General features: G+C 48.1%; 1 protein-coding gene across 1 annotated transcript in view; it reads left to right on the forward strand.

Annotated features, from left to right (window-relative positions):
* Positions 1-15,372, forward strand: part of NFKBID (NFKB inhibitor delta) — a 31,608-nt gene that overhangs the window by 5,609 nt on the left and 10,627 nt on the right. Inside the window, exons 4-10 of the mRNA XM_084816343.1 lie at positions 1,030-1,054; positions 6,098-6,201; positions 7,703-7,820; positions 8,570-8,886; positions 11,866-12,077; positions 13,420-13,525; positions 14,934-15,080. Of these exons, the coding sequence (XP_084672469.1) occupies positions 1,030-1,054; positions 6,098-6,201; positions 7,703-7,820; positions 8,570-8,886; positions 11,866-12,077; positions 13,420-13,525; positions 14,934-15,080 (1,029 nt within the window). The remainder of the gene's footprint in view (positions 1-1,029; positions 1,055-6,097; positions 6,202-7,702; positions 7,821-8,569; positions 8,887-11,865; positions 12,078-13,419; positions 13,526-14,933; positions 15,081-15,372) is intronic.

A 15,372-nucleotide genomic window follows, 5' to 3' on the forward strand; every position in this document is an offset into this window, starting at 1 on the left:
TGGAGGCTGGTGGCTTCAATGTCAGCAGGGCAGCGGTGAATCCCCTCCAGGTTTCAGTCAGAACCAGTCAGAACGCTAAAGGAGCTATCCAAGGTGCTGAACCCTATCCCGCACACAAAAAGTTGGGTTCAGCACATTGGATAGCTCCTTTAGCGTTCTGATTGGTTCTGACTGAAGCCCAGAGTGGATTCACCACCCTATTGACATAGAAGCCACCAGCCTCCACTGGGCAATACTAAGCTCAATGGACCAACTGTCTGGCTTGGTATCAGGCAGCTTCCTATGTTCCAGTGAGACTCATGGCCAAAGCCTGAGAGATTATTTATATCCCATCTCCCTTCAGTATATCACAACACAGCATCAAGCAGTCTGGTTTCCCATTGAGGCACTGACCAGATCCAGACCTGCTTAGCTTCCACAAGATTGCCACATCATCTGCCTTTGGACCTTGGCCCTCACGCTCCTTATGAAAGGACTCACTTGGCTCTAGGGCGGCCACATATGAACCATCAAAAAAGAGGAAATGCACAACCAAAAAAAGAGGGCACACATTTGCCTAAAATGTGCATATGGATCTATATGTGCAGATGCAAATTTGGTAATAATTATTAGAATTTAAATAGAAACATGATAAATCTCACCATGGTGACAAAGACTGTAACCAGGTGACCTCTGCCTATTCAATCTGCTGTCCAGGTGCTCACTGGAGATGGGCAACAGCAGTTCTTCTGGTTTTTTTTATCTTTAAACTGGAATTAGGACAGCCCTTCAAATAGAGGACACCTTCAAAGAGAAGATGGCCCTCTGGCAGCCCTTCAAATAGAGGAACATCCTCTGGAAAGAAGACACACAGCCACCCTTTCGCCTCAGGCAGCAAAAGGTCTCGGGCTGGCCCTGCTAAGATGGGAGGCCAAAGGGCTTGGCCAGATCCCATGCTCCATGCAGGAAGCAGTGAGTGACACGAATGCTTGGTTGGATCGCAGCAGGGATCCACACCTTCCATTTCAGCTCCTTGTGTCACCTTCTCAGGTCCAAGGGTGGACAACTACCAGGGGTAGGTTGCCCCTTCCCTCATTCAAAGGAGGGAGAGAAGCAGATCTGCAAGCTTTATGGAGGAATGTGGCATGGGGCTGACTCTGTGGTACCTCCTGACCTCTCAGTCCAAGAGGACTCTGGGTTGTTGTGGTGGTGGTCGCCACATGACCTGCTTGCAGTCCACCCCTCTTCCTCTTGGCCAGCAGCCTCAGTGGTAAAAGGAGCAGGAAATTGGTGCCTAAACCATTGGTCTCCTGGGGGTCTCCTAGGTGCCTGGCTGACACTCAGGGCCGGCCCTGCCATTACACAGAGTGAGGTGACTGCCTCAGGCAGCAGATGCTATTACTCCTGAGCCCCCTGGCTGATCCACTTTCTTACAAGTCACAGGTGTGTATGCCGTATCACCTGACCTTTTTCCTCAGCAAACTAAACTAAACTAGCCTGTTGCCTCAGGCTATCCCATCACCAGTGTTGAAATCAGATTCAACTGCCAATCAGATTCTGCACATGGAATGGACAAGGATCAGGGGAGCCATTTTGTCCTTCGCCTCAGGCAGCAAAATGGCCACTGACACTCTGGGCTCTGTACCTGTATGACACACATGCAAAGATAAAACATGACTGTGGCATTTTAACATGTCGATCCTATATTGTGCGTATGTGTGTACATGTGAGGCCTGGCATCAAGATTCAGCACCATCAGACAGTTGCTGATGGCACAAGGCCTGAGAAGGGCCAAAGCTACTGCATTGGCCTGCCCACACTTTAGGATCAGAAAGAGAGGCCCTTCTCATTTGCCCACCCGTGAGAACAGTCAGGTGGGCAATCACACAGGAGAGGGCCTTCTCTGCAGTGGCCCCACACCTTTGGAACAAGCTGCCATCGGAGGTCCACCATGCTCCGTCATTGCAGACTTTTAAGAAGGCCTTGAAAACATATTATTTTACCTTGGCCTTCTCTTGGTATGACTGCTATTGTTGCTGGTACCGCTGTTAACATTGCTGCTGGCTTTACTGTTGGCTCTTATTGTTGTTTTTGTTTTTTATCACTTTTAATATTTTAACTGTTTTTATGTATGCATTACTGTAAGCCACCTTGGGAGGGCTTCTGCCCTAAAAGGCAGCCAAGAGATATTTTAAATAAATAAATAAATAAATGAATGAATGAATGAATGAATGATCTGCCAGACCCCCGCCCCCTGGGCTGGTGAGCTGGCTTCCTTACCTGGTGGTGACAGTGGGGACAACGCCCATGCACTTGTGCATTGCCCCAAATGAGGAAGTGTATCATCAAAAAAGAGGACAGGAATCTGCATGAAATTTGCATATGTTGATTTAAAGAGAGAGATGCAACTTTGGAGAGGATTCCTGTCATTTCAATAGAAATGCAATAGTCCTCACCATAGCAGGAAAGATTGTGATGAGGGAGCCTGTCTGCTCAGTCTGCTGCATGGGTGCTAACAACTGTTGATGGGCAATTTCAAAGCCCCTTCTGCTCTCACTTCTTAAGGTTTTTTTAAAAAATATATTTAAAGTGGACTTGAACCAGGCAGCCCTTCAGAGGATGCCTTATTATATTATTATTACATTTGTATCACACTTTTTTTTTCTCTTGCAAGTTGCAAGGAACTCAAACTTACATGGTCCTCCTCCTGTCCATTTCACCCTCACAACAGCCCTGTGAGGTAGCTTAGGCTGAGAGCCAGAGAGTGGCCCAAAGTCACCCAGTGAGCATCATAGCCGAGTGAGGACTAGAACCCCGATCTCCCGAGTCTCCGTCCAACACTCTAACCACTACGCCACACTGCCCTTGAAAACAAGGGACCGTAGAGCAGGACACACGGGCGCCCCAGCGCAGCCACAGCTCACCTACTGCCCTCAAGATTACGTAGACACGCACAATGAGAAATAGCCCTGAGCTTCTTGTGGGTTCAGGTCACAAGATCTGGAAAGGAAACTGAATCAAGAAGAGAGAGTCTGCGTGGCCCATGTCAGTTGAGCTTTCCTTCCATCTCGCTTCCTCCCGCTAGACTGTCATGCCTTCCATCATGGAAGCAATGGTGCAGCTGCTGCCAAGGCAACCACAGCGCGATGCTTTGAACTGGCATGCTGCTCTTCCTCCCCGACCCTCCCCACGTTGTGCCAGGATGGCTTCGAACAGAACAAAAACCCCAAAACAGCCCACAGCATCTGTGCTTAGGTACCGCCTGCTCTGGAAAATATCCCTTGTACGTTGAGAAGGAAAACCGCAGGTGACGGAGGCGGAAGGCCGGCAAGAGGGCAAAGCGTGATTCATGAGCAGGGTGCTGTTATTTTTTGCTGACACTCCTGACAGTAGTAGGCAGTGTAAACTCTGACTCATCTAGGCACAGGAGGACTCGGGACCTTTGTCTGCTGCCCCAGTTTGGGTGCAGAAGAACATGTTGTTAAAGGTGCTGGTCAACCATTCCTTCCTCAGACAGATTGCTGCTAAAAGTCTGGGATGGTTAGCTGATGGCTGGTATTTCTTCAAGGGGTGCTTGATGGGGATGGTCTCCTGACAGCTGGAAACCTCTCTGTGTTGTCTGAATGAGATACCCATCGGACTTTGGAGAAGGTGACAGCCCTGCAGCTGTGGAGGCAGCTGTGCATGTGAGAAACGGAAGCTGGCCGGTTTTGCAAAGACAGAGACCGAGTGTGTGCGAGTGAGTGAGAGGGGGGGCACAGGTAAAGGTTTCAAGAAAGGGTTAGCCGAAATCGATAGCCAAATTGTTCTCCGGAGGATCTGCTCCCCCACGGAAATGTTTGTGGCTTGCTTGCACTTGGGCTCGGCTTCTGGATTCGTGAATAAAGCCAATGCTTCAATGGCAGCTTAAGTCTCCGGTGCGGTCTCATCCGAAGGAAACACAGAGCCACCGAACTAGATGTGAGGTTGGTTGTGGGAATGCAATTAACATGCATGTTTTGTTATATAAGTAGAAGCCCTGGGGAAACTATGGTGGGTGAGAAGAGAAAGATTATCTCTCTGTCTCTGTCTGTCTGTCTCTCTCTCTCTCTCTCTCTCTCTGTGCCTGCCTGCCATAGTTGGAATAAAACTGCTCCCCAAAGTTGCTATTTGCATTTCAAGGGTCAGGGTGGCCATGCATCCTACTTTACAAAGGACAGTCTTCTATTTGAGGGACTGTCAGAGAACTTCCTGCTATTTGAAAGTGTGGTCTATTCAAAGCCTGTGCTGTTCAATCGATGGAGGCTGGGGGGGCGGTGAATCCGCTCGAGGTTTCAGTCAGAACTCGAAAGGAGCTAATCAAGGTGGTGTCGGGGATAGGGTTCGGCAGCTTGGATAGCTCCTTCAGAGTTCTGACTGGTTCTGACTGAAACCCGGAGCAGATTCACTGCTCCACTGACGTTGGAGCCTCCACTGTGTTCAATTCCAGTTTAAAGCTAAATGACCAGAAGGTTCGTTGCCCATCAAGAGTTCACGCCTGGACAGCAGACTGAGCAGGCAGGCACATGGGTCACTTGGTCACAGTTAAACTTCCCATCCCCAGCTCTTGTGGTCCCAAGGGTGCTCGATCTGTGACTTCTGTTTACATAACGACAGAAACCTCATGCATGTCTATTGCATCTCTGCAATTAACTACAGGTCTACTTTGGCCCTAAAGTTTGATAGAGCAGTTCCTGCAATGTCTCCCTACATGGGGAAGGAGGGAGCATTTGACAATATTAAATGGGATGTAATCAATGTCCTAAGGGGCCGCGGTGGCTTAGTGGTTAAGACGTTGAACTGCAGACCGGAAGGTTGGCAAGACAGCAGTTCGAGACCCGAGTGCCGCGTGACGGAGTGAGCTCCCGTCTTCAGTCCCAGCTCCTGCCAACCTAGCAGTTCGAAAGCAAGAAATTGCAAGTAGATAAATAGGTACCGCCTCGGCGGGAAAGGTAACAGCGTTCCGTGCACCTCGGTGTTCAGTCATGCCGGCCACATGACCACGGAAGCGTCTTTGGACAGCGCTGGCTCTTCGGCTTAGAAACGGGGATGAGCACCGCACCCTAGAGTCGGACACGACTGGTTGGGGACACCTTTACCTTTACCTTTAATCAATGTCCTAGGGAAACCGGTGCCCTCCAGTTGTGTGGGACTACAGCTCCCAGCATTCCTGACCAGCAGCCATGCTGGCTGGGGATCATGGAAGTTGAAGTCCAACACATCCAGAGGGCACCAGTTTGGGGAAAGCTGCAATAGCCCATCTGCTGTGAGCACTGTTTCCCTGAAGCACTGAGACTCCCATTTCACACAAGTAGATCCCATACCGAAACAACAGAATCAGAGGCATGCATGTTCTGCAGTTGTACTCTGCAAGTGTGGAAAGTGGTACGGTGGGGCAAAAAATCCAGGATCTGGAGTAATTTAGCATTCATTTTTAGAAAGAGACAAGTATGTTTTTAGCCTACACAGCTGCAAAGGTTGGCTTGAAAGGGTGCAAGTAATGTCCGGTAAAAACCTCAGAAGCCAAAGTGAGTCCGAGCAGAATTGCAGGCATTAGGAAGTAGTGCTTCCTTACCCTATCTCCCAATGTTTAGTGGAAGCAGAATGAGGCAAAATAATGTAATTTTAATCATCCAGTCCAACCCTCCCCATGCTTACAACTGTAATAAGCAAATATGCGTCAGTTTGCTAATACCCATAATCGACATAGTTTCCAGAAATCAGCTCTTTGGGGTACAAAATGTGTGTTAGATGGATGCAGTCTGCTCATTTTGTAAATGCAGACTATATACAGTTCTGAACAGAAGGTATGTAACTTTCCTTTTGGACATCTTGCAAGGAAGCTGTTGGATGAGAGTCATGAGACAGAAGATGCTTCACCTATACACAACACGCTATCTTTCTGTGTGCAGGGAAGCTTTGCAGGGGGGCTACATCCAAATTGACATTCTGAGGTGGCACCGTCGCATGAGAGGACTGTACCACATGCTCTTCAGAAAGACTAATCAGAAGCCCCGAAGGCTCCAATCCCAGGCATAGGGCTGTTGTCCTCCCGTTCCCCTGTGCTGGTAATAAACCCCTTCGTTCTCTATCCTTGCAGGTTGCAAACTGCCACGCAGCAGCTTAGCACCCCAGACTGTGCGGAAATTACTGGAGCAAAAGCGACAACAGCAGTCTGGGCTGGGCCACGGCACTGGACCCTTGGTGAGTCAAAGCAGTGCTGATTGTTCCCCTTTCCCCACCCAGTGGAGGCTGGTGGCTCCAATCTTGGTGGGGCTGTCAATCCATTCTGGGTTTCAGTCAGAACCAGCCAGAACTCTAAAGCTATCCAAATTTCTGATCCCTATCCCCAAAATAGGTTCAGCACTTTGGATTGCTCCTTAGAGTTTTGGCTGGTTCTGACTGAAAGCCAGAATGGGTTCATAGCCCCACCAAAATTGGAGCCACCAGCCTTCACTGCCCCCTGCCCCCAACTACTAAAACTCAGCCATGGGATCTTTGCAGGATCACAGAGCCTTTTGGGGGGAAAGGCCTTAACTCAGCGGAAGCAGAGCACATGCAGAGCACATGCTGTGCATAGAAAAGGTCCCAGGTTCAATCTCTGGCATCTCAATGTAGGACTGGGAAAGACTCCTGTGCAAAACTCTAGAGCAGCCATCCCCAGCCTCAGACCTTCAGGAATGGGTCTGGACTACAGCTAGGGTTGGGGAGAGAAATGTGCAATCTTAATGCGAATTTTCCTAAATTCACACCTTCGAACCAATATGCGAACCGAAACGCAATTCTCCTTCGAAATTCGTGCATCTCCAAATTTTGCACTGAAGTTCTCCACTCAAAACAATGTGTACAAATATTTGTAAGTTTAGAAGTGCGCATGAAAATGCACAGATGAGTGAGAATAGCATTAAGAACACATTCAATTAGGAAAAGTTGATTGCAAAAGATGTGTATGCTAAGCAAAATTGTATACAAATATGCATGTATGAGGAGAAATGCATTCCAAGTCCTAAGACAGGGGAAAGTCTCAACATTCTGGATGAATCCAGTTTAAGACTGGAAAGATGAGAAATGGAGAGAAACCAAAGCTGTCAGATTTGCCCATCTCTGACGACTGGTCCCATCACCCCCAGCCAACAGGGCTGGGATGATGGGAGTTATAATCCCTTTGATCTGTCCTGAATCTTCTGACCATTCATTTTGGTGTCAGAGGCTGAAGCTTTGAGTGGAGAGTCAACAAATTCTGGCCAGAGGGGGCACTTTCATGAGTTCAGCACAGGATGCCAGGGTGGTCAATTTGGGGTGCCATCAAGGCTAACTGAGTGTGGTGTTCTTGGGTTGCATTCTTTTGAACTGGAGAGCATAAGAATGGGTGTTTAGGATCAGACCAAGGAACACTGTACCCCACGGCAGTGACAGCAGCCCTGTCCAGATCCAACCAGTCTTACTGCCTTAACTGACACTCTTTCCTTTCCTTTTTTTACTCTTCCCCTCCAGATTCCACCAGGAGCAATAGAAGCCAACCAGCCAGGTGAGTCGATATGGACACCCTGGGATGCACTTCTCTTCATTCCACCTCTCTCCGCCAAGGAAGCTTTCCTTGCTCTTTCCTTTACACCCAGATTTCTGAACTGGATTTGTGAAGGTGGGAAGGGAAGGTCTCCAAACCTCTCCAGATGTAACTAGAGGCAGTTGTTCTCTGCTTCAGAGTGAGCATCGGGAAAGGGGCCAAGAGGGTGACAGTGAGGATGCTGCTGAGGCTGTTGGGATCAAGTCTCAGCTCTTCCATGGTGCTGGCAATGACAGGAGGAGCATGGAACTCAATGGTAGTAGCACCAGGGCTTGTGTCCTTCTTCCTGCATGGCTTGTGAGCCCAGATGTGTGCAGGCGGATCTGACCCTGCTGCTGCAGTTCCTCCTCCTGCTCCCAGCAGTGCCACCACACCAGTTTCCCTCTAGGGCAGCCTTCCCCAAGCTGGAGCCCTCCAGTTGTTTTGGACTACAACTCCCATAATCCCTGACCATTGGTCAGGCTGGGTAGGGCTTATGGGAATTGTAGTCCAAAACATCTGGAGGGCACCAGGTTGCCTCACCCTGCTCTAGGGAATACTGGAGGGAATGCTCAGCGATGGACATAAGCCCACAAGAAAGAGAAAATGTCTAGCTCTTACCATTGTGGAAATATGCTGGAAATTGTGTGGGCAGTGCCTGCTGCAGTCACATAAGCTGGGAGGAATGGCTTAATACAATTAGCGTGTGGTTGGGGGTGGGGGAGCTTAAGTAACCTACATAGCTCCTTGCTCCTCCCCATGCCTAGCAAAAATCAGAATAAATGATGCAAAATGAGATGCAGCTATGCTCAGTTTGCAGGATCCTTGCAGTTTGCAGGATCCTTGCCATTTGCCAAATTCCACTTGCCTTGGCCCCAAATGTGGGGCAGAGTTTGATTGCTTTAAGTACGGGGACACAAACATACCCCTGGGTATGTTCACCTGGCAATTCTCTGCCTCTCCGTCCTTACCAGAAGGCTGGCAGGTGAGAACAACCATTCTGTGCTACCTCTTATCTTTGCTTAGTTGAGTCCCTCTTCCTAGAGCCCCCCGGAGCAACAGAGGGAGGGGGACCCACTCCAGGACAGACAGCTGCTCCAGAGTACCCCATTGCTGCCTTTCCTGCCTGGCAGCCGGATGCCTCGAGCCAAGCAGCCTTTCCCCCTGACTATCCCTACGACTGTGTGGACGCCACCAAGGATTTCCTCCTCCAGCCTCCAGGAGCCCAGTATGACATGATGAACTCCTTCACGCCCTTGGAAGCCAGTGTTTACGGGGCTCCAGGACCTGGTCCCGCTGAGGATGCATATGGTTCCAAGATGGCACCAGTGGTGGATTATGAGGTGAGATTGGTGTGTGTATGGAGTGGAGGGAGCTCCATGGCACTGGGAGAAACTCAATTGGGATCATCCAAACTATGATTTGCAGGATTCTTTGGAGGAAGCTATAATAAAGTAGTGTTATACATTTGGAATGTAGGTAAGACTAGATTGGCCACTTATGAATTGCCAAAAAAAGGAGAAATGCATCACCAAAAAAGAGGACCAAAGGAGATGTCGATTTGCTTAACATTTACATCAGCTAATTTACATCAGCTAAAAAGGTAGACAACCTTTTTGGGTTGTGAGCACATTTGGCAAGTTGAGAAAACTACCCTGGGCACGGCCACAAAATGGCTGCCATGAGAGGTGTGGCAAAGGACAAGTAACAGGCCCAAAAGGTCTGAATCCCAACACACTAAACACCTTTGAAGCCAGTTTTCAGTGCCAAATAAACTTATTTCACAGCACTCTCAACTGCTGGTAGGAAAATGTGTTATTTTAAAAAAAAAAAAGTGAGAGGGGTAGGGCACCTTGGTAAGAGCCTACCCATGTGCTAATTTATTTTAATCTTTTTATTTTAGTCTTTTTATTTATTTAGTCATTTTATTTATTATTTATTTATTTTAGTCATTTTAGGGTGCAATCCTATGCAGATAGGCGGCCACCTGCGAACTCGGAGGCTGCCTATCCAATGCAGGGCAGGAGAAGCACAGAGGGGATCGTTCCCTCCGTGCTTCTCCTGCCCTGCATTTTTGGCTAGAAAGCCGATTTCAGCTGTCTAGCAGTGGGAGGGCTGAGCGGGGGAGGAGGTGCCGGATGACACATAGGATGTGTTGTACCGGCTTTTCCTCCTGGAACACCTCCTGGAATGCCCCATTTTGGCCGCTCTGCGCTCCTCTTGTGGGTGCGGAGCATGGGGCTGTTCCGCACTACCTGCGAGGCAGCGCAGAAGGGGGGAAGGTTGGTTCTCCAGGAACCAACCTCGCAGCATGGGTTCCAAGGTCAGTTCCCAGAAAATCAGATATCCTATGGCCGTCTAGCCGCTGACTAGAGGCCATAGGATTGCTCCCTTAGTCTTGTAACTCTATTGTTTTAAATCTGTTATTGTACTCTAAATCTCTGCATTGCTGTTAGGTTTTCTTTTGGTTTGTACTTTTATACTGTAGTTTTAAGCAACTTCTACAACATTTTGTGTTGTATTTCATGATGCATTTTGTGGTTTTAATTGCTGTGAACTGCCCAGAGAACTTTGGCTATTGGGCGGTATAGAAATGTAATAAATAAATAAATACGGTATAGGCATAGATGCAAATGTAGAAAGAATCATCTTTATTTAAATAGAAATGTAGCACATCTTACCACAGTGTGGAAGACTGTGACCAGGTGACCTGTGCACCTACCTGTTCAGTTTGCTGTCCAGATGCTAATTGTTGATGGGCAACAATTCTTTGGGTTCTTCATCTTTAAACCAGAATTGGACAGGAGAGCCCTTCTAATAGAGGACACCTTCAAATAGAGGACTGTCCTCTGTCAAAGAGAGCACATGGCTGCACTAAAGGCCTGGGATATTGGGCTGGCTGTGAGTCTGTCCACTTGTCGTAGAGGGGAGGGACCCTCAGCTCTTTTGGTGTAAACCTAAAACCATCTTATGATTCAGAATTCCATTCCATCCTCATAGCTGTGCCTAGCGGTCTCAAACCATTTGGGCAATGGAATAATGGTTTGAGACCATGGTATAGTCATGGCACAAGGAAATGGCTCCGATTCCAGTGTTCCTAAACCGGAGCATGTAGAAGTGGTACTAAAGCATAATCCCACTATTATGGTCTGTAACATCCTACCAGGAATTAGGAAGGACAGGTTACAGTACTTTTCTTTCCCATGTGACTGATCAGCAGAAGGCCCAGGGGGATGAATGACTCTCCTTCTACTTAAATCATAATTATAGGCATTACACTAGCAAGCCCTTGTGTTTGTCAGGTCTGGTGTCAGCCAAAAGCAACAGCAAATATTAAGAAAAGTCGTATCTTAAAACAAAATCAGCACGCAAAACAAAATGGGTTTATCAGGGACTTGTGGAGTAGAAGATTAGGATGGAGCTACCATGAAATAAAATGTAATAAAATTAGATACATCTGATTTATCTAAAAATAACAAATCTGTAATACAAAGCATAAAGAGTAGTTATAAAAACTTAATTATGAAACAAACCATATAAAATTGTAGCAAAAGGAAAAATCAACAGTCCAAAAGCATATTAACATTCCTGATTATTATAAATCATATTGTAAGTTATACTAATACACATCAACCTGTCCCATATACGTTTCAATCCCCAAGGGTTTTCGTCAGTGGGATGAAAAGTGTTACCATAACTAGAGCTACAAAACACTCAAGTTTTGTTATGTTAATTATCACAATTGGACCAGAAAATCACTCTTGTATAGCTTGTCTGTTTCATCTACTTCGGTCAGTTCCTGCATACAACAGGAGGAGAAGGGAGGAACACCGTTCCCTCCTATCTCATAACCAATGACTTGCACCCCTTTCCTCCAACCACTGATCATTTAGTGGTTTCCTGAGTTTTGTGCGGTTTTCCCCCATTCTAAAAGGTTGAAATGCCTCTCATAAGGCTTGGTTACTGCCAGTAAGAGCTTGAAGCTGAAATAAGCTCGTACACTTGGAATTTTAGCCCCACCCCTTTTACCTGAGGCCCCAGCCATGTCACCCCCAGGAGTTTCTCTGAATTGTAATGTGGCCCTCAGGTTGACAGAGGTTCAGCACCCCTGGTTTAGCACTATGTAACTGTTTTGTGTGAGCTGTCCATGAGCTATTCTCCTTGGGCCCACTCACGAAGAACATCAGTTTCTTGATGACACAGTGGCAAATAGAGATGATGGTGGAGGGCTGTTGCAGGGGCAGGTGTGGAAGGATGTCTATCTTGGGGAGGAGAGATTGGCTGTGTTGCAATGCCTCTTAGTCGTGTATTCTCCCTCTCAGAAGGCAGCCACTGAAGCCCAGGCCGTGAACCTCTATCCTACCTCTGGAGGCCATTGGCCAGAGCAGGAACAGAACAATCTCTGCCTCATTCCCCCTGGGAATTACCCAGCCACATCTCCGGAGGTAGATCCTGGGGAGCTGGCCCAAGCTCGGGCACAGATCCAGAATATGGAGCTGGCTCATCTACTGCAGCAGGATGAGGATGGAGACATGTGAGTATGCAACTGAGACAGTGTCAGCTTCGGCTTTCGGCGGGCCCTTGGGCAAGACACCCTCACTGGGGCCCCTCCCTCAGGGAGTCGACCTTCTCAATGCCATTGTCACCTGCGGCTCTTGCTCCCCATCCTCTTCCTCATCACTGCTACTGCTTACTTGCTTGACAGGCAGGGAGCCAGCGAGCAACGAGGCCATGGCATCTCGTGCTCCTCCTGCTCACCACCTCAGTTGTCTGGGTCAGAGCAAGAGGCAGGTGAACAAGAAGGCTGCAATGGTGAAGAGGAGGAACAAGTCCAGGGGGCTCCTGGTAGTGGACCACAGCTGAGGTGTGGGCCCTAGGCAGGTGCCCAACTATGCCTACCCTTGATGCTGGCCCTGAGAGCAATACCACTTTAGAAATGGGCGAATCATTCTGTTCCCAGTCTGTGTATTTCTCATGTATTCACTCAAAAGCATCCATGTTGTTGCTGCATTAATATGTGATTTATATATATATATATATATATATATATATATATCCAAAAATGTGCATTTATATAGGGATTTCAATACGGATTTCTAAATCTATTGCCTCTCAGAATACACATCTTAAAACACATTTTGATGTGGCGTTTTTTGAAGCCAAGAACTGTGTTAGAATGTTCCCCAGCTGCTCATTGCTACCACTTGCTTGCTTGACAGGCCAACAGAGGCAGTGTGAGGCCCAACGCGATGTTTGCACGGTTTTAAGTTTTTTTATTATGTAAAATTATTTTTAGACCACCTTTAAGGGTTAAGTTAACTGAAGTGTATGTATAGATCCAAAGCTGAGAAACACTTACTAGCATTTAAATAGAAATGCCATTCGTCTGGCCATAGTTGGGATGACTGCGACCTGGTGACGTGTGTGGCTTCCTGCTCCGTCCAGGTGCTCATTGTGGCTGGGCAACTGCAAGCACATGCATACACACCCCACTCTCCCTTCTTACTATACTTTGGCGTGGATCCCCTATTTCACTTAAGTCCCATTGATTCCAATGAATCTACTCTTATCTGGATCCAACCCTTTCTCTTTAAACTAGATTTGAACTGAACAGCCTTTCAAATAGAGGACGGCCCTCTGTAAAGTAGGACACATGACCACCCTACTAGGGAGAAAGGGAGTGGGAGAAACAGAGGCCTCAGAAAAGGCAATGCAGTGCCAGGGGTGAATACATGGAGGAATCCAGTGTTGAATAAAGGGTGCCAGTCCAGTGAAGGAGGGGACGGGAAGGGGAGTTGGCATGGGCCATGGGTAGCCAAAGGTTCCTGTCTGGTGGCCCCCCAGGTTTTTAATCATTCCATGCCCCTCCTCTCCAGGCTCCTCCATCTGCTTGTAGCCCAAGGACTCCGCCCACTCGCTTACGCTGCCGCTGAGATGCTCCGAGACTGTGGGCAGCTGGACGCCAAAGAGCACAGGGGGAAGGTAAGAGTCTGGCCCAGCTGGGCTTTATTCTCCTTTCACAGAGGATAAAGTGAGGTAAACAGCTTTTTACTCAAGCTGTTGCTACCAGCAAAAAGTGTCCTCACTCATCACCTGGGGCTTGCCCTGCATCCTCGATTGTGCTGTGCTGTACAGTGGTGGCTGGTACCCACTGGGAGTGGTGGGGCAGAGGGCAGGGCAACTTATGCTAGGTGGAGCCTAGGGTTCCCAGTTATCTATAGCAGCAATCTGTTGTAGAGAAAATGGAAACTGAGGCAAATCAGCTTTGAGATCATGCCTGCAAAGCAGAGGACTGGGTGGAGGAAAATTCACACAGCGACACAGAAGCTTTCCTTTGGACCAAATTTTTCTGTTCCAGCAGCAATCCCCCATTGCACAGGGAAGAGAAATGAAGGCAAGATCATTGGTGCAAAGCAGGAGGGGCTGATCTCTGTTTTACACACACACACACACACACACACATGCAATTTTACTCTCTCTTTTACTGTCTCACTCATTCTCCCTTGCTTATTTAAGCTTATGGGGGGCCAGTCCAGATTGGTGCTGCCCCACCCACACAAAGCAACAAGGTGCCCATGGTGCTATATTGGAATTTGAAACAAGGAAGAATGATTCCAGAATCCATATTGTGTAATACCTTCATTCAAAGATCTCAAAGGCTTTACTTTGCATCCCACCAGCATCTGTGTTTGGTTGGGATTAGGAATGTTGGAGAAATCCACAACAGAACCAACCGAGTTCAGATATTTATAAATCCAATCCACGGATTCCACAGTGGACTGGCTTTCCCACTGTCAGGTGGATTCCGCACACTTGCAGACCATTTTTCTAACATTTGAGGATTTTGCACAAATTTTGTCATTGAAAAAATGCAAAAATTAAAAAAACAGCCAAAAATGTGCATTTCCCACATAGGCTAAAGCATGAAGATGCACATGGGGGGGGGGGGGAATTGCGCATTTCATGAGAATGTGCACATTTTACATGTGTGAATTTGTGCAAATTTGGAAGCTTTAGAAAATCCAATTCCGTCAATGGGTGGACGACAGAACGAAAGGCACCTGAAAACCTGCAAAACACAGACAGAATGGATTTTACAAAATCCATACATCCCTATTGGGGACGCAAGAGAGGGCTTTCTCTCTGTAACACCCTATTCGGAGAGGCCTGCCTCGCCCCATCTTTGATGGCCTTGCACCACCGTGCAAAGCTTTTCTTTTTAGGCAGGGATTTGATCTGCTGGGTTGTGTCTGTCTTTGGGGTTTTATTTCCTGGGGATACTGCTGCCCTAGGCGACTGCCTAGGATCTACCACCACCAGTGGTGAGGCTGTGTGCTGTAGTAGCCACTCCCAGGGGCCGTCGCTCACCGCTTTTCTCCTCTGTGCCCAGACTCCGCTGCTGGTGGCAGCTGCAGCAAACCAGGCCAAGATCGTGAAAGACCTGATCATTCTGGGAGCGGATGTCAATGCTGTCGACCAGAAGGGCCAGACTGTGTTGCACCTTGGCGCCACCTATGGGCTGCTCAGTGTCATTGAAGTGAGTTTGGCTTTATCCGTCCCCACAGAGCAGGGGTGGGGAACCGGAATTCACGGGGGCCACATTCCAGTGGTGGGTGGGGCCAAAGGGAAAAGGGGTGAGGAAAACATGCAGAAGCTAGAAAACCACCAAGTGATCAGCGATCAGGGGAAAGCGTGGTCCTCTGGCGGGTCTGGGTTTCCCCAGCCCTGCCATAGAAGACCATGGGACTGGGCTGACACTGACAGTACGGTTTCCACCACATTGTACGTGACTGTGTGCTTGTTTTTTATTGGCCTCACTCCTGCACTCT

Source organism: Heloderma suspectum, chromosome 10, assembly GCF_057233095.1.
Source record: "Heloderma suspectum isolate Gila_16-S chromosome 10, 16-S_ref, whole genome shotgun sequence".
Taxonomy (NCBI): domain Eukaryota; kingdom Metazoa; phylum Chordata; class Lepidosauria; order Squamata; family Helodermatidae; genus Heloderma; species Heloderma suspectum.